Below are 20040 nucleotides of genomic sequence, written 5' to 3' on the forward strand. Positions count from 1 at the left end.
AATCAAGCAGGCAGGAAACAAAACCCTCATTCTTTACAATTGATTCTTCTTGGAGTCTATGTACTCTTCCACATGCTGAAAAAACTGTTGCTTTAACAGTGTCTTGTGTCATCTGACCTAGCCGCTGAAAATACAGATCGACCCCTGCAGGACAAGAGCTTTGGAAAAGAGAGGAGGAGTTTATTTTTACTATTTTTTTGCTTTTTGCTTGGGGCCACTTTTTGTTTGTGGGCAGGGCTGAAAGAAAACAGCTGTCTTTGCAATCAACCCAATTCTTGCTTACTCCCTCCCACACACTTAACTCAACTCCATGGTCTGCCTTAAAGTTTATCATTTAATGCTCCAAGCACCCTGGCATACATACCTAACACTTTTAGCTATGGAACTGCCGAAAAGGCGTTGCTCTTTTTACAAGCGTAGGGACATTTATTAGCATTCAGTTCTACTTGATGCTGGAATTCAACCAAAGAACATTGAAAGATAAAATCAGAATCTGAAGCAAGGCCAAATGAGGATCATCAAACCCAGCACTGGATTGGTACCCAATTACATATAATTTTTTCACCTGGGCTTGATCCCTGGTCTCCATCCTGGAGGTTTCCTACCGTACACTTCACATGTGCAGCAGCCACAGTGGTTGGTTTTTCTCACTGGTAGTCCATTTGGTCATAATTTATTGACAGTATTCACAGCAGAAGTGTCTGCTAACAAGGTCATAACACGTGACTGCTGGACCTGTAGTTCTTAGATAACAACCGCCCGAGCTGGATATGTCTTTCAACCATTTCTCCTTGGCGATACCTCTCTCCCTCCCTCCCGCAGATTATTCAATGGACTTCTTATGTCCAGCCTCACTGGACTTACTTCTGAACGGAACAGCCTCCTTCAGGAATGAGACCTAAGGAGTCTCGATTCAGATGTCATTCTTTTCTTAGGTTGTTCGAATTTGTATTGAATAAATGTCCAAACATGAAGTTGTTGTTGATGTTGGGGGGTTGAGAACAAATCAGAAGTAAAAACGAGGAGACAGGGGCGATGCAACCTAGTTTGGATCAAGATCTGAACCGTCTGGATGTTTGTTTTATTCATCCCTGGGGGGGACATCAGAAGCTTCTGTGACAGCAGATGAAGAAGGCCTAACCTGACCATGTTTTTGAACGCTGTCTTCAGAGCTGGAATTCCAAGCAGCTTCTCTGTTCATAGCAGGGTGCAAGAGCTGTTGACCCCCTAGGAGTTCTCCCTCTAAATTTAAACCCAGCTTCGCTGCCACGGCCACCTAGAGAAACGGCCACCCACAGTGCTCCCTGTTTCACGCTTTCCATTTGTCTTTCGGCATTCTTGCTTTGTTTGACCCATTTCTTTGGAAAGTTATGACTGTTAGCTCAAACTAGCAAGTCAAGACCAATAATGCCATTCTTCAATCGTAACATGAGATGTCCTTTGCCCAGGTCTGTTCTCCTTGTCGCCGGATTCCGTGTGAGAGACAATGAGTGTGATTAAATCTATTCGTATTGTTTAATAGGACATTTTAATAAGGCTTTCCAGCGCCCTGCTCGGCTTTGGAACACAAGGCTCCTCAATAAAACTGCACTTTTATGACCTTGCCTAGCACTAACCCTCGCAAGACACACAGAACCAAAGAACAAAAACGACAAACACGACTCAGCACATCTGTTGCCTTTCATCTCATTCTCCAAATTAAGTTTTTTGGGTCAGAACTTTCTTAATCCATTTAGTAAATCAACTGACAAAATGGAGGAACCCGAGGCACTGGAAAGAAGGAGAGGTCGTTGTTGAGAACATGGGTGTAGTTCCTCCCTTCGAGCTACACGGCCCTACGAGAGGAGGACAGCTCGTGGAGGGAGAGAGAGAGAGAGAGGGCTGACAAAAGGAGGAGGCAGAATTAGGCCCGCCAGCATTCTTCTGGTTTGAAGCTGTAACTACCCACAGAGGAAGAAAAAAAGGAGGCTCCAGTGCAGAGTGGGCTGGGGTTGGGTCTGCTTGCAGCTTACAAGGACACACGCGCTTGTCTTCATGGTGGGGTGCTGATAACCAGAGCTATCTTTTTTATTCTTCTTTCTTCTTCCCCTCCCTGTTTTTTCATCCCCCCTTTTTGCCCTTATTTTTGTGTACGGAGGAGGCTCATGTCTCTATCATAGACATGATGGGATTTGTGCATTTAAGGACTTTCTTATTGCTGGTGGTGCCTGTGGCGCAGGTCCTCTGCCAAAACAGTGGTGAGTACATTCCTGTGCCGCTTTTTTATTGTGTCTTCCTATTGTGGATGTTGGCATCCCCGTATCATGTTATGGCTGTCTGTGATAACGCTCTGTTGTGTGGAGCGAGAACATGACTTGGTTGTTGTCTCCTAGCTTCACCTTTTCTGTTCCACTGGTCTGGATGCACAGAAGACATTGTTAACCGTTATCTGGAGGGGTGGGGGGTGGAAAACTAAATCATTCAATATGGCTGTAATTTTTCAGTTGGGTTTTGTGTTGTTGTTAATGTAGTTTGTGGAGTTGAGGGATCTTTTTTTTTTACACACTTAGAGTTTCAGTTAAATCGATGTTGATTCATACCCCCCCCCCCCCCCCTCCCCAACAGACACACACACACACACACACACACACACACACACACACACACACACACACACACACACACACACACACACACACACACACACACACACACGCCATGATTGCTAATCTGAACCAGCTGTGAATGATATCATGGCAAGAAACTATGAATTGTTGCTGGAAATTATGGAGATGTTGCTGTCTATCTTCAGGGCGGGGAGGGGGGGGTTACATCTGTTCTGTACTGTTTTAAGGGGACTTTGGTACTTCTTTGAGAACAGATCAAATACACTCAAGAGCGCGGAATAAATGCAGTTGGAAAAAGCAGCCCCCTGCTCGTCAGGTTACATCTTTCAGCGTTCATGGGTGATGTCACCCTCAAGCACCCAGAAAAAAAAGACCAAGGGCTTGTGTTACACACCGGCGGCCAAACGTTTACCTTCATATGAAGTGTTACCAACAGAAACACCTCCAGCAGCCCCCACAGCACCCGACCTCCACCCCCACCCCCACCACCCCCACCCCCATCACCCCCACCCCCCGTCCAATTCCCCAATCACACGTTGTACATCTGCGGAAAGTATTTAGACGCCAAGCTCTCTTTGTGGGAAGCAGCCTGCGCGGTAATGCAGGGCAGATGTGAGAAGACACAGGAGAAAGAGGGGGAGAGAGAGAGAGAGAGAGAGAGAGAGAGAGAGAGAGAGAGAGAGAGAGAGAGGGATGCTGTTGGAGTCACTGAGTCACACCAGACATGGCAAACACCGTGGCTCGTTCTTGTTCCTCCTAAAACCTGGCCGTGTCTAGGACTAGCATCACCTGAGAGCTGTTGTCTTTTTCTTCTTTTTTTTTGGTCAAACTGTGTGACACCCTACCCTCCCCATCCCCCCCTTTCCTTTAACCACCCCCTCACCCACCCACCCCCCAACCAACACACACTCTCGCTCAGACAGAAATACGACACCAATTTACTTTTTCCAATTTGGACCGTTTGACTTTGAGGTGATGTCATAGGGACAGTGTTGTTTCTGCCGATGATGTCATTAGCCAAGAGCTAATGGCAACGTTTCAACGCCGGAAATTTAAGAGCAGGGGCACAGGGGGGGACGTGCTTTTTATGTCTGTTTGTAACAATGATGAATAGATTGAGCAATTAATCTTTCTTATGCAAACACAATTTGTAATGTATTTATGGTTTAATGCTACTTTTTAATTTGAACTATACCTGACTCAGAACTCTAATGGATGTGCCATCAGATAGTGCGCCACCTGGTGGTAAAAGGTAAACAGCAGTTGGACTAAGATAGCCAAAATCTTTTCTCACTTTAAAAGAAGTATAAATTTTTTCATCTTTCAAATCTTTTCAGCCTTGGAAATAAAACAATACAAATAGTTTACTGGTTGTTTAATGCCATTCCATCAAATGTTTGAACATGCATGCATAAAACTCCCAGTGAGATATTTTGCCATTTGTTCCATCACCATTATAAGGAATTGTCTGTCCATATTTGCACATGTGAAACCACACAGTCCCCTAGTGTGGTCGGAGACGGTACTGCACCTCAGCCACCTCTAATGACAGTGGAAAATATTATTTGTGGCAGATAAAACAATAACCTTCTAGTGTGTATTTAAAGGGGTCTGGGACAATAAATAGTGGTTTCTTGCTAAGAACATAAAGCGAATAATTCAGATATCTAGGTGTAGGAGCAAAGTAGGCCAGCTAAATTATTGTGCTTCCATTTTGTAAAATATTGCATTTTTACTATGATATGCTAAACATCCAAACGTATGCTATACACAATAGAGGTATTGGATTTAAGATAGGAATAGGGAGAATTGTGGCTGACTGGCTGTGTCAATTACCAACGCTTACCCATTTTATTTAAATCTTTATATGGAAAACTTTGACTTCAAACTGGCTGTTAAATGTTGATGAAAATGTGCAATTACAAACAGGCAGACTGTCTCAGAGAACTCTTGGAAGACAAATTAAATATTTATCTGCTCAGTAAAATAAAAGTGTCCAAAATGTGGTTTAGGCAGTGAAGTTCTTGTCTTAAATAAATAAAAAAGAAAATAAAACACAGGCCAAATCTGAGTAGATACACATTGTTACAATCTGGCACATTGAAGGCTAGAAACATATTTGAGCAAATGTTGAAAGTTCTGGTGATCATTACAGTTATCAATTGTGAATACAGGTTCATATGTTGAACATTTGGCCCAAGAGGAGATTCAAGTTGAATTAACTTTGAGATTCACAGTAAAATTGGATTCACAGTATAAGTAGGGCAGACTTTTAGAAGTGGTTTGAGATCTCTTTAGTCAGCAAGTACAGTTTAAGGTTATTCATGAAAAGGACGAAAATAGCGTAAATAGATGACTGGCTGGAGCAATATACAGGGTTAGTCTGAGTCAACTGTGTGTGTCTGTGCGTGTTTGAAAAAGACCTCTCCTATTGGTTGACAATGGCTGTAAAACTTCTTCAAAGATGGACGCCACTTAGGGTTTCACATCAAAGAAACTGGTGTTTAGCATCTCAGTGTTTGTCAAACAAATACACTCAGTTCATTACAGACTACATCATAACGCTGCCCATACATTATCACAGCCAAGACTGCAACACTGTTCTCCATTTTACCTTCTCACTGGAACATATGACACAAAGACTTTTTTTTCTGTTTTCTATTCAAATCAACTTGAATCCTAAATTAGTTCCAGTTGTTCCAGTTGTTGCCACATCTCCGCTGCACATTGCAACCACCAAACAGAATGTTTTCTACCAAAGCCTAAACGTCCAAACATGTGAATTCAAGCGGGTCCACAGACGAAATGTTTGATGAGGAACACATGCTGCATTTCTCAGCTATGACTTGATTACATGCCTCTGTTCTTCTAACATTGTTAGGGAACAAGAAGTCTTCAGGAAGGGGAAGAATCCTCCTTAAACCTCTGCGTTTGAATCAGAAAGTGTTATCAGTTGTTTTTTTGGTTACATACTTGTGGTAGATAGTTAGTCCTGGAGGGTGTAGGTGGGGGACCGAAATACACATACACAAACACACACAAACACACACAGAGGCGCCTGAGCTTATAGGCTCTCTATTGAGGCCTGGTGCCTACAAACTCTGCACCATGGGAACCACTTAAAAACCAAATGATTCCAGTCAGCAAATGGAGGCCTGGGTCTGGGTGGGGAGAAGGTGGGTCGTGGGGATGACTTCCAGATGTTGAAAAGGATTGCTTTTTGGCAGCTTGTGCAGCGAATATTAAAACAAAGCTTGATGCCCCTAAGGAAATTATAGGTGCAGGAAGTGCAATGGCTCATGGGTAATAATAGCGGCGGGTTGTGAACCAATCAAAGAGCGTCAAATTCGGTACCTTCCGATTGCAGTGGCTTGTGGGAAAATCTTGTGTGCACGGTCCTCGCAAAACGCACCTCTGTGGTTTGAGTGCAAACCAATGATTTAGGAAGTGCTTAACCGTGCAATTAGGGTGCTCCTTCTGACAGGCTTCCTGTAGTGATTGAGTGGCACTTCCTCCCTCTCATGTGGACCCTGTGATCCACACGCACGAGCACTAGCAGATGTGCATGATCAGATGTGCATGAGCACTAGCGCTCTGGCTCTGACTGGATTATTTACACAAGCCGAAATGCATATCAATCATTCTGGCTCATGTACCTTTTTTAAAATCTTATTAGCATTGTTGAAGATATCACTTGTACTCTGATGACATGGTGTTTATATGAGATAATTCACTATTTTAACACCATCTATGCAGCACTTAATGGAGTAGATCACATGCAGATACCCCTGGCTCAGATCAGACAGTATTTAAATGAAGACGCTCTGGGGAACCACAGGCCGTGCTGTGGCCTCGATGCGGTGTCCAAACCACGTGGCACGTGTTTACACAGCTACTTGTGGTTTCTTCCAGGGGATCGAGGAGAGGACTGTTGCCCTTTGGGGCTTAGCCACGGCAGGTTGGCAGGACTTAGGCTAATGTAGCACTCTCTCTCTCTCTGAGCCTGTTCCCCTTCCTCGCCCGCTGACTGCTGTAAATGGCTGGCGTAACTCCTTCAAATCATCCAATGTCATCACGTGTCATGGGAAACATTTTACTTTCACTCTTTCCCGTTCTCAGACTCTCTTGGTTTCTGTGTGTGTCCCTCTTAGGTCCTAAGGTGTGGTTCTACAATCAGTGCTGTTCTCTAGCCGCTTCTCCTGATGGTTTTTGAGTCACATTGGTGCCGATTTAATTATGGTTTCAATGTACATCCATACAGCTGAATACATTTGCTAATTGCTTATTTATGTGTGAATTCAAATACATCGAGCCGACATTCAGCACATCATAAAATCTCCATCGTACTACCAAGCACTTTGTCGAGGATATATGGTTTCTTTACCAACCGGTCCTTACGCACCGCTAAGCGAAAACTGTACACCATAATTGCAGCCTACGGTCAGACATAAAGTCTAAGTGGTGTCTGGGCTGTGTACGTTTCGCCCGCCGAACATGGCCTGCATGGCCGCCAGTGGCTAACTACGACAGCAATGTAGCCATGAAATTATGGTTTAGGCCCGTAAAAAAAATCATGGTGGAACTGCCCGTGACTGACCGAAAGGTTAACGCTTTCTTTTTGTGAAGGCTCTGAGTGACCCTTCTGCAATATTACTAATAATACATTAGGAAATTAAAGGAAAAAGTACTGAAAGGAAACACACACATTACTGGATTATAGCTGTGGCGCTTATGGCCCTAAATGAGGAACAGAAGTGAACCGGACCCTTTATTGTGTCCCAGAACCGTGTGTTCAGTGTGCTGGATGGGCACCATGACTGAGCTGGACTACATGTCCCTACATTCCTCTCCTCTCTACACTCTGATACATACACGGTGTCATCCTGAAGAATCACATCTCAATATCAGAGCACGCAGCGAGGCTCTAGAAACACATTTATTCGTAGGCTCATGTTTCCATTACACATTTGGAGATTCCTGCAGAATCTAACTTTCAGATGGAAATGGGCTACGTTCTTCAGAAGTTCATTCCATAGCAAACAGCATGGCCGGGATTTTGCTCCACCTGCCATGGACATGTTTAGAAGCGGAGGGAGGATTTGACATAATATTCTCTGAAATGCTGCTCAAATAACTCCTATTGTCTGGAAGAGTAAATGCATTTCAAGCTGGGACTCGCCTTCAGCCATGATCCCTTTGAAGTTCAGCAGAAAGGCCAATGTGCTGAAAGAGGAGGGTTGATCAGGGTCTATGGATTAAATACACGGCTGAAACAAAACCCCAAAGATTAGCATTGGTTCAGGTGAACTTAATACGATTTTTTTTTTTCCTCAAGTGGATGCAAAGGGATTTTCCACACACTTTCAATGCAGTCCACTGTTATTTCTCAAAATTGTGGTTTTATTTGTCAGCGATCTGGATGGGTCTATAAGCAGTTAAGCTGAGAGAACAGGAAGCATTCCTTGAACACAATGCAAGTCTGTGCCTTCTCTTACCCATCTGCCCTCAGTGGTCAATTCTAGGGTTTGGAACAAACGCTGCTCACACCAGTCCAGACCGAGATGATGTGGAAATGTCTGCATGTATTCAGTGACTCATGGCTACCATTTAACACACATCATTTCCCTAGTGGAGGGAGGTGCTTCAGCACAGCCAGAGAGAAAGGAAAGAGACAGAGAGCGAGAGAGAGAGTGAGTGAGAGAGAAAGAGAGAGAGAGAGAGAGACAGAGAGGGAGAAAGAGAGAGAGATGAGGAACAATTGAAATGAAGTTTCAGTTTCATAGACTATATCTTTTTCCTTCAGTTGATCTCATGAAAAAGGCTTAATATATATCCCATAATGTTTATAGTGATAGATCGTTATCAACTAAAAAGCAAAATATAAGAATGTATTTAAAGTGTTTATCTACCACAAAAATGTTTATGATGCTGATGTCAATGTGGCTTGAAAATAAACTACAACTTAGTTATTCTTGTATACACTACAATGGGATCACAGCAAAGAGACTTGAATATCCCCCCCCCCCCCACACACACACACCCCTCTCATGAACAAAATGGAGAAACACTAACGAGTTCTTCGTCTCTGGATGGACTATTTAGACGTCTATAAACCAAGTGATGGTTGAATGTTTGGAAAGAAAATAAATAGAGACAAAAGCTCCCCACATGAACACAGCTGTTGCTTGATTGGAGAGCGCGCAAGGCGTCATTATTCCAAATGTCCAATTACTACGCCATTGTTACGTCCTCTGTTTGCATGCACTGTGGGAAAAGAAAATGTGCAACATAAAAATAAATAAAGATTGTTCCGTCAAAATCCCTCCCTCCTCCGTTCCTAAGTTGCTTAATCATTCAATGATTTCTTTGTCTTGCGGTTTACAGTATGCGTTTGTGTGTTGAGCGTCTGAGTATACGTCTGTGGTGCGTGTGTGTACATTAAAGTAAAGATGGGGAGGAGCACGAGGATAGAGAGGAGGAGTAGGGAGAGGAGCCAAGCTGGGGGAGGAGAGAGGGAGGAGATGAGGTAACAACTGTGAGGGTGGAGAAATCAGTAAAGAAAGAATTGACCCCCCCCCACCCAAAATCCTGTGGCGTCTGCCCCACCCCCCTTCCCCCCAGCCCCAGATCAACCCATTGGGCGTGTGTCATCGAGGACACCATTTCCCCCCTCCCCTTATCCTTCCCCTGATATACTGGCCTATCTTCAGGACAGGAAGTTGTGTCCAGTAGGAATTTCCTCCATAACAGATCCACTCTGCTTGCTTTTCTTACCTGCTTTTTTTGGAAACTTTGGCCAGACATAGTGAAAATGTTTCTCTTGATTATTTACAAGCCCTCTCAGCGATGTCTTCAACTCGGCAAGGTGTGCAAGACTCACTCACTAAGAGAAAACATGACACGACATTCAAAGTGCTGAGTCTTTGGTTTTGATTCACATATGAGGAGAACAGTAGATTAGAACCAGAAGTAGAGATGGAGCGATGGAATGAAGGGAGGATGGATAGAAGGGGAAATCCTGAAGCAGAGACAGATTCTTTCTATTATGCTTTTATGTCCTGCAATGCCATGGAATGATAGTACATTTTTTAAAGGCATTATTTTGCCTGGATTTGTATGTGATTAGCAGACAGACATCCCTAACTGTGATTCTTACAGCACCTGTAATATAGCTTTGACCAAATGAAGACAGTGGTAACAAACGAGTGTGTGTGTGTGTGTGTGTGTGTGTGTGTGTGTGTGTGTGTGTGTGTGTGTCTGTGTCTGTGTCTGTGTGTGTGTGTGTGTGTGTGTGTGTGTGTGTGTGTGTGTGTGTGTGTGTGTGTGTGTGTGTGTGTGTGTGTGTCTGTGTCTTGGTCTTTAGGAAATCAGGCCAGTGTTGATATGAACCGGCTGAGTTTAAAGTCTGAGACTGAACATAATAGGTGTTTCTAATGAAGCTGTTGCGTTGTGGATCCTAGTTGCGTTGTGGACATCTTGTCAGCCTCTCCACCAGCTGTGTGGCCTAACCATCACTTTGGTTGAATGGGGGGGGGGGGTTCCACAAACATAAAGACATAGATCCCCCCACAATGTAAACTCATTATGCTGGAGGAAGGTTGAGAAAGATTACTTTCTTTGGTAACTTGAGATAATAAACCCCAGTATAAACTGTTAGGAGCAGGTCCAGGTTCACTTACAAAAAGAGAACCAAACCACCCTCATTAGGGTAGAGTAAACACACCCCTAGCCTGGAGGTGGGATGACTTACCTCTGTTAGGGAACAGGTCCCCAACATTGGACCTCATCTACTACCATGAACTGCAGTTGTTCATTCATAATCATTTGCATTTTCCCCAGATTATGAATTCACTTATTCCTATGTGTATTCATCTTAATGTATTCGTCAGTCAAGGGTGAGAGGTTGTACGGTCTAGTCCTGTGTCTCTTTCACCTCAGAGAGGCTGTATGGTGTGTTTTGTAACCATGCATGAGCACATGCCAGCCTAATTTAATGTATTTAACTGAATTATAACTTTGCCTGGAGCTGAAAATATGCAATTTCATTATCTCATTATCTCTGCTCCCTAAATCCCACTCTTGGTTTTGATTTGTGGATTTGAGAAGGAATATTAAACAGACACATAACCTTACAATGAATACACATTTGTGCCACAATGTTTTACAAAGATACCCATTCTTTTATAAATGTGAAAATCCAACAGTTAGTGGCTGGGTATGCTCAGAATATTCAAATCCATCAATATTATATCAATACAGCCAGACAGACATACTTGCTTTAGACCAGTCCTGCTGGAAAAATCTTGCAACATTCTTTCCCTTTTAAACATATGCAATTAAGTGCTGATTTGCTGATTTTAAAGAAACCAATGGTTACTTTAGGCTATGAGTGATCATAATGACATTTCAATGAGTGGAAATTTGCCTACCCTTGCCTAACCGTGTCCCTGACTAGCAAACGGACCAATAAGGAATCAGCCCCTTTCGACCCCTTCACCTCTCTCCCCTGGTCTGTACATTCGTCCCCGGCTATGACGGAGATGTAGGACCCAGTAAACTTCAAGGGCTCTGCGGAGCAATAAAGAGCAAAGCCATTAATCTTCCCCAGTTCCTCTGGGCACGGGCTTCACAGTGATGTAAGCGTAGGTTAAGGGCCCTGTCGACTAGTCTGACTGGCTGCGCTGTGGTCACTTCTGTCTCCTCAACTACTTGTTCCGCTTGCATGAGCTGAAATTTACGGAAAGATGTATTCAGCAAACTTCATTAAGTGGAGAAGTTTTCTCCTTGAACGCACATTGCTTTAATAACAGATAAGGACATATGAGTAGAGCTCAGTTTCTTCACATCGTCTTAAGAAGAACTTGCCATGTTATGAGCAGTTCTCCTGAAGGTCTTTAATATGAGGCAGGTCTCCTCCTCTGCAGGATATATTATCTTCATAACAAGCGATTCAGACGCAGAATTCACTGGCTTTGTTTCTGATATTGTTGGACCTCAACCCGCTTGTACAACAGCAGCGCTGTAAGTCAAACCTTGCCCCAGAAAGTTTGAACAAGGGTAGGCCTCTGCGGACTGCCTCTTCCACACATAAACACAAAAGATTGGCAGCCTTACACTATTTTCCTACGTAATGAAAACGACTCTACTTTCTCATCAATACTTTCAATTCGTGCAGTCAATCAAGCCAAACACCTTGGATAACATTTATTTTTTTAATTGCAGTGCAGACCCACGCTAAAGTGTGTTGGACGAATGTCCTGAATCAAATGTAAATGTTTAATAATTTCCCATTCCTTGCGGCACCATGATGTACATTAATCTGCAGATGTAAATATTTATGATGCCGTTTGTTTTGGCCTGAGAAACTGAACTCGGGGCTCTTGGAGTCAGAGTTAGGTGGTGGCCCACCTCGCAGCTGCTTCGAGGCCTTAAATGTAATCAAACAGAGGGGAAGGGTAGAGTGAGAGAGAAAGAGAGACTTATAGATAAACAGCATGAAACAGAGAGAGGGAGTAAGAAGTAAACAACGGAGGGAGTGAGAAAGAGAGAAAGTGGGAGAGAGAAACATAAAGGGACTGAGGGAGGGAGAGATAGAGAGATAAGGAGCAATAATCAGCAAAGGACTCGATGGGAGAGAGAGAAACTTAGACAGCATGTCAAGGAGACTGAGGTTGTGAGAGAATCAGAGAGTAAACAACTGAGGGAGTGAGAAAGGTCTGAAGAGACACTGAGAGAGTGCGAAAAGGAGAGAGAGAGAGAGATAGAGAGAGAAATAGATTTACTCAAGCACTTTAGGGATGAGGAAGGGCGATAGGAAGTGAATAGAAGTACAGCGATAAGGATATACAGAGAGACGAAAGAAGCAAAAGGAATGCACTGGAGAAAAATGTGATCTAAGATAAACGTTTTTTTTCTTTTTTTGCTCAGCTTACCCTACCATTGGTTACATGAGAAAGCTTGCGAAGCCTTTTGAGAGAGGTCAAGTGAAATGTGTTCTAACATATCCCCTCCCTCACATATCCTCCCGCCTGTTACCTTCAGCTACCGACCAGTGACTCATTTGATTCTAACATGCATACTCTTCCCGGTGGCTTTCTGAGTTTTGTTTCTGAGAAATGACTTTATTTATAAACAATCTATTTTGATTGTGTAGTTTACTATGGGTTCTATGTAAAAGCAGAATGCTAGTACATGTTTTCCAGCATTGTAATCCATCAAATCCCAGCAGTGGTTTGGTTTTTGATTCTCTGTCTTCATTATGATTGTGTTTCATTAAATTTTAAAGTTTTTTCTTGTGTTTATTTGGTCAAGTTTAACTGCAGACAATAACTCTCCCCTGTCATTGTGTGCGTTATACTGAGGAGTGTGGGGGAACACATGAAGTCCATCTGGATGTGTGTGTGTGGACTGATGCTGCTAACTGTACAGTGTTTGGGTAACAGAGGTAAAGGGAGTCGTTGATGCATTAGGTTAAGACGTTATCAGCAAAGCTCTCTCTTTGAAATGTTGGCAGGTAGGAGGCCTGTCCCTACATGATCGAGTTCTTGCCTAGTCTGTGTTTTTCCAATTTTAGATCAAACCCACTTTTAAGTTTTTTTGGGGAATCTCCTTCCACGGAAAAGCTTCAATTGGAAGAGTACATTTTTAAGAATGTGAATTAAACCCCTTCATGGATACAACTGAACATCATTGTTGTTTATAGTTGATGATCCAAATGTTTCCTATTGCATGCGTTGGCGCCAGGCCAGGAATGTAAGAGAGGTGATGGAACAAGCAGGAACACATTGATCCGACCACCACCTCTCTCCTCTACATGTCCTGCCCCAGGCCAATACACGTAACACGCTGCCCATGTCACCATGATTAAATACTGCTAAACTGCCATGTCCTATTCTATTCACACAAAGCACAGCAAGGCACACCGGGGCTTGTTTTATATGGGAATAAGCATATGGATGGTTAAATAATAAGTTTTACAGTTCTAATTAAAAATATACTATTACAATACCTTTAGTGTATCAGCATGGGACCCATGGGACCCAGTGGGGAAATTTCCAGTCTAAGAATCTACATATTTAAATAATTAGGTATTGGCATAAGCTAAAATTCCTAGCTTATATATATTCCTAGCAGTTCGAGGACGGAAGAAGGGGAAAAAAATCTTGCTTCCTTCCTTTCTTCTATCCATCCTTTTTTTCTTCCTTTGTTTCTTCCTTTCTCTCTCAATGTTCCTTCTCGATAGCCTAGCTCAAAGCTAGCCTCAGCAAAGATTCTCCACTCGGTCGCCATGTATGTGTGTGTGCGCGTGTGTGTGTGTGTGTGTGTGCGTGTCTCCATCTGGTTGTGCGATCTGTTGATGTGAGCCAGCGGGGCACCATGACCCCTTGTATATGTTAACGCTCAGCGCTGCTCAACAGGAATGTCTTACGTCACCTCCTACCTAGCTCCACATGCGCAAGTGTCTCCTCATGTGCACGCTATAAACGTCTGGTTTATATGTTTGGATTGAAAAAAATGGAACAGAAATGTTGTATTGTGTTGGTGATCTACCAGATTACTTGATGTTGAATATTTTCCTCCCAAATAACCACAAGGATTTTGACAAACTGAAACGAAGTACAATAGTCTAAAATTGTGATGCATAGGGTTATTAATTTTAAGTTTGTTTGTGTGTCTCTCTCGCTGACGCTCGGCCTGGCTGAGATTCTATTGCACTTTTATTGCAGTGTACCAAGTACACTTTTTGAGGTCATTGTGTGTGCAAATATGGGTGAAGAAAGTTCCAGAACATGCCGTTCTGTCTATTGGCCTAATTTGTCCTGTGGCGTGGATGGGGTGCGCTGGGTTTGATCGTTGTGTTGCTGGATCTAACCGGTGAGGAGATGGACACCACATGTCTGGCAGTCACACTCGACCTGTTTCTGAGACGACAGAAGATGAAACAGCTGCACCTTGACAAGATCTCCATTTCATTCATTATTTTCTCTTTTTCTTTTTTACTTTAAGTTGACTTTGAGTTTTGCACTACACTTCAATTGTTTTTCCCATGAGAGTATCAATTACAGTATTAAAAGTAAACACTACATGGATTGACCCTTCTTTCTCTGTTTATCTTGATTTTATGAAGAGAAAAAAGATTTTAGGACATTATATTATAGGCAAAGCTCAAAGCAGTATCATAATTTTCAAGGTAGAAAAGTTGTATCTTTTATCTTACGTGTTCTTAGAGATAGCTTGTTGTGATACCGTAAATTATGTGTTACACACCAGAGACACCATTGTTTTACTCGTGGAAGGCTGTAATCTGGGATCTGATAAATGTCTAAACATGAAGAATAATTGCTATCTTTAACTCTTCAGATTTCTGTTGCTGAATCTTACCCTCTGTCTCTCTATCTCTCCCCCTACCGCTCGCTCTCCTTCAACAAGTTACATATGTGGAGCAGCAGCTATGTGAGGGATCAGTTCCGGTGGCTGTGCTTTGAAGTATGAACCCATCTAGAGGCCAACCAAGGTCAGGTCTCAGGTCTGCCCCAATGGGGGCGTGCAGAGACCATTTGAAGCTGCAATCCTTAAATCAACCCGAATCTGCCTCAAACCAGTTTTGTGAATCCCTAAAGAAAAAAAACATTACCATAAAAAAAAGGTTTCATTTGATTGATTAGCTTGACATAGCCTGAAACCACACATGTAGACTCTGATGCAGACGATGCAATTTTATTAACTCATATGATGCCAACCAAAGCTTTAGGAATAGCCATTTCTCTGTAGCCAATGACGTCATGTTGGGCTCCTCCCCTATGGTAGAAATAGACATTAGTATTTTCCATTATAAAATGAATTCTACTTCAAACTGGAGTCAGCATGAAGGAGTGGAGGAGGTGGAGGGGATGCGGGTGGGGGGAGTGGGCCTCGGGCGATCCAAGACAACCACAGTACCCCCACAAGGCAGCAAGAGTGCGCAGTGCATGACTGTGGTGGTTCCTGTGGAGGAAGCTCCACTGGAGACAGGCTCCGCTGGAACCAAAAGCCCAGACATACAATCAGCGATCCCACTTATTCATTCCCTCAAACTTTCCTGGCCGGGGCTTCCTTATACCCTTCCTCTGGAGATACAGCGCTTTGTGTTTGGAGAAGCCGAGGTGCTGAGCATGTCCCGACCGGAACCATTCCCTGGCTCTCTCCTCCTGTGTTTTTTCACTCTGTCTTCTTTCTTTACTTTAGGTTGTTTTTCTTCTCTCCCTTCTACTGAGCCGTGACGCTTTTCTTGACGACTCAAAGTTGTTGAGAGAGAGAGAGAGAGAGAGAGAGAGAGAGAGAGAGAGAGAGAGAGAGAGAGAGAGAGGTTATTCTGGAGAGGGGCAATAATTAAAAAACAGCATTTACAGTTAATCACAGGTTGTTGATTCACTTTGAAGAGCTACGCAATGCTTTCAGGTAGCTGTACAGGGATGTTTATGCTGTTTGTTTCGGTAATATTCTGGAAACTCCAACCCTGCCAGTTTGAAATGGCAAAGGCCTTGACTATTAGTCGATGATTCAAAAGCAATCTCTTCCTTGCATCATGATGTTTATCAGCGGGCCAAATACATGTTGGCTCAGAGGTCAGTGGCCGAGCAGAAAGATTTATGTCTGACTTTGAAACAAAGGTTTTTATTTTTTAGCTCCTTTTAGCAACTGTAGGCCATCTGCCCACCAGAAAACCGCAGCATATCCCCTATGGTGCTGTACAGGTTGGCTATGTTGCTTTCACTGGATTGAAAAAAAACAAAGAATTGCTGCCAATGAGCTTGGAAACAAAAGAAGTTGGCAATGTGGCATAAACCTCATGTGGGCACCGTTGAATGTACAGTGTTATGTTTGGTATCAAAAGCAATTTGAGGATTTGCATTTGAGAAAAGCAATCTTTGTGTGCTTGTTGTAGGAAATGGGAGAGAGATTCAGTTCAAATGAGTCATTGTTTCCATCGGGTCATTTTCTAACCTCTCGACTTCTAACTGCCAGAGTTATTCCCCAAACACACTGTGCTGTGTGTATTTCCATTTGAGCCGGGGGAAAATCCATAAACTTTTATTTTTTTTTTCCACATCTGTGCAATATATTACATCTGAGACACAATACCATACGGGGTTCGGTTTTTCCAGAGATTGACCACAAGGTTTGAGGACGCATAGACTGGGCTGGGACGATTTAGACACGGGGCTCCGTCCAGGGGCTTCGCTGCTGTATCATCCATGACGCGGGACGTTTGGGAATAGGTCTGAAACGGGAGAGGGTCTCCCACGAGTATCTCAGAATCCATAATTCTAGACCCGTCTGCCCGCTGCGCTGACTCGTGGAAAACTCTAGAGCTAGCCGTCAGCACAACCATCCCCACCACCATCCATGCCACCAGAAGGGGCACATGCCTTTTGATCGATGTCAGGATAAGCCACCCCTTCCCCCTTTTTTTACAGTGTCTGCGGAAAAAGTACCGATACCCTGCTACAAATTAAGCTTAGAGGAGGGGAAAAAGTGAACATGTCTTCCCCGACCCCTCTTAAATACGATAGCCCCCTCCCCACCGCCTTCCTGCTATGTAAACCACATCACTGCTCTATTAAATGTGATTTTTTTACTCAGGGTCTGCTATAACTGTACATTTTCTCAAGCATCAGCAATAAGAAAACCTCTTTCTGGGCCCCCAGTGAAGGGATAGTTTTACATATTCCTGCTTCAATGTTTTTTTCCGGCATTGGCGGGTCTAACAGTGCAAATATATGCTGCAAGTATAAGTTTGCCTCAGGCAGGGAGGATGTTTAGATGCTTGGATAAGATTTAACCTACCAGCATTCAACCTACTGCTTTTGATATAAATGCATTTGTATTTGATACAGAAACAAAGTGAGAACATTCCATTCCATTCAAGAGGGGCTTGCATATTAAGGGACTAAATCAATTGGCACTGGCCAAGACTTAAAACGTGCAATTTCCTTTCTTTCCACAAGAGGTATTGATACAATGTGTCCTTCAGTTCTCATTGTGGTTCTAATTTAGATTTGGCTGGAGATGATTTGAGATGGCTGGAGCTGGCTTAAGATAGGGGATATTACTGAACTCTATGCCAGGAACATCTTCATGCAGAACATCTTGTTTTTTTACCTTATTAATTACCTTCAGGTTGGTTAAACATTTAAGGGTGTGGAAGTGTACATTCCTTTTGGGTTGCGTTCCTATTTATGCTATCAGCGAGATCAAGATCAGTCCGCATGTAAACCAGTCCCCATATATAGGCTACTTCTCCCCATATATAAATCCCTATATATAGGCAACTAGTCCCAATAGGTCAGTCCCCATATAGAGGATACTAGTCCCTCATATTTACCAGTTCCCATTCATAAGCTGCTTTTTCCCATACATGCTATTCCGTCACCAGTTACATCAGTCCCTATATGGCTTCTTGTCCTCAGATATATCAGTCCCCATGTACACCAGTGCATCTTTATCTTCTTTATCTGTTCACTAACCAGTGAACAGATAAAGAAGTCCCCAGGTGACACAGCTGTTCAGGAAACAAGTGGCCTTCAGGAATGTCCAACAGTGGCTGACGGCTGTTGTTAGATAATAGGTAACTTTCTATTATCGCCATGAGGCCGACCAAAAGGTTAGGCTTTCTAGTCACGATGGCTTCGAGCCTAAGTTAAAAAGATACATGTGGACACAAAGTATTCTGTTGTTTAATACACAAAAGGTTGGTTTCTGTGTGCATATGTGTGTGCATTATATGAAGCAAATTATTGTGAACTACCTGATACCCTTGCGGGTGACTTGAATCGACTGCTGGTTATGAAGCAACATGTGTAATCTCTCCTGTTCCCTTAATTAAATGCAATTTAACATAATTAAAGCTATCTATAGCCCCCACAGTGCCTCGTAAAGGCAAGTTCAGGTACAGTAATGTTTTCTTAAATTCTCCCCTTAAGCTATGTATTTCCCTTATACTCACACGCATGTGCCTAGGCTAATCTATGTTCCATGCCCCGGTATGTTTGATCTACTCTGGGAGAAACACATGCATCTTGCTCCCTTTCATCTCATTCTACTTGAAATACATTGCGCTTCATGAAAGCTCAATGAAACTGCTTTTTATTAGCAGATGATCCAGACGAGAATGGAAAACAGAACTTATCGCAGTGGCAAATGGGCCAAATGGGGGAGGTCCGAATGGTATTGCCTCATATTCCACAAGAAAACCAATACACGTCTACCGTCACCCCTGCCTTACCCTTTCTGATCCACAGCTATTTATTCCTCACCTTGTGCTCTGAAAAGAGTTGCAGCTACAGTGTTGAGACGTTATCACAGCTGTGTGTTTGACCCTAGTTCGTTTTCACAGATGGTGAAACACGGTTCTTGAGGGGATTGCAGTTGGCGGTGTAAACTGCCCGCATAGCGTTGTTTACCCTGCAGGCCTTTCCACACCTAATGCCGGTGCAGCACTGGTGAGGGTACTTTGGCAAAGATATTGTAGGAAATAGCAGTAGAATCTGTAGGCCAGGGCGTGGCACTGAGGACTGATTACAGAACATTCACAAAGTTAATGCTTGAGGACCTGTTTGAAAACAGGAAACAGAGGAACAAGGAGGGTTAAGAAAACAAGGAGGAAAAAACATCTGACTGGGTTGTTTTAATTTACGACATACACTGAACTATTTTTTCCATCAGCATGATTCGTTTGCCCTTCGTCGTCATGCCAAATGGCTTTAGCACAGTTGTGAATGCACAAGGAGAGGGAGAGAATACATAAACAAATGGAATCCGCAGACCAGAGCTTGTAACACTTCATTCTTGGCTTGTCTGGCAAGACACCAGTAAAATACAAGGGAATTCTCGTCAGTGGGTTTTGGGCTGCTTTCTGTGTATCCTCTCCAACCTGTGTTATACCTGTAGACGCAAGCTCAGAGCTGCCCCCTGCTGTTGACAGTAGGAACAGGTAGAATGTTTGTTATCTCATTATCTTGATAATACCAGACAACTTTGTGAGAGAGACTATTAATCAGATTACAGTTGGAAAGTAAATAATCCAGGCAAGCGGCTTGGTATATGCATCTCCTTCCATGTCTGACTACATTGAAATGTGATAGTAGAAACTGAAACATTACCTTTAAGGACACACAAATCAACATTGCAATGTCATGCTTTTTCAGTGAGTGAGGATGAATTAAGGTGTGGAAAAATACGGCATTATTTCATGGCTGCATTGTTGGTTACATGCAACTGAATTACCATTTTCAGGCTTGTCCTGTAAAAACAGTTTTTCCTCATTATTCTAGAAAGGTTATTTCCTAATTGCTGCACGTTGAGGAAGTATTTTAGAAATATAAGAAAAAGGCAGAGCAGGTAGAAAAAAGGTGGAGTTTAAGGGAAGGTTTTTTTGGAATAACATTGAAGCTGG

General features: G+C 43.0%; 1 protein-coding gene across 1 annotated transcript in view; it reads left to right on the forward strand.

The window, feature by feature from the left end:
- The first annotated feature begins 1866 nt into the window (after positions 1 to 1866).
- col5a2a (collagen, type V, alpha 2a) overlaps positions 1867 to 20040 on the forward strand; it is a 39637-nt gene continuing 21463 nt past the window's right edge. Inside the window, exon 1 of the mRNA XM_030343407.1 lies at positions 1867 to 2237. Within this exon, the coding sequence (XP_030199267.1) occupies positions 2162 to 2237 (76 nt within the window). The 5' untranslated portion in view covers positions 1867 to 2161. The remainder of the gene's footprint in view (positions 2238 to 20040) is intronic.

This window comes from Gadus morhua, chromosome 20, assembly GCF_902167405.1.
Source record: "Gadus morhua chromosome 20, gadMor3.0, whole genome shotgun sequence".
In the NCBI taxonomy this organism is placed as follows: Eukaryota; Metazoa; Chordata; class Actinopteri; order Gadiformes; family Gadidae; genus Gadus; species Gadus morhua.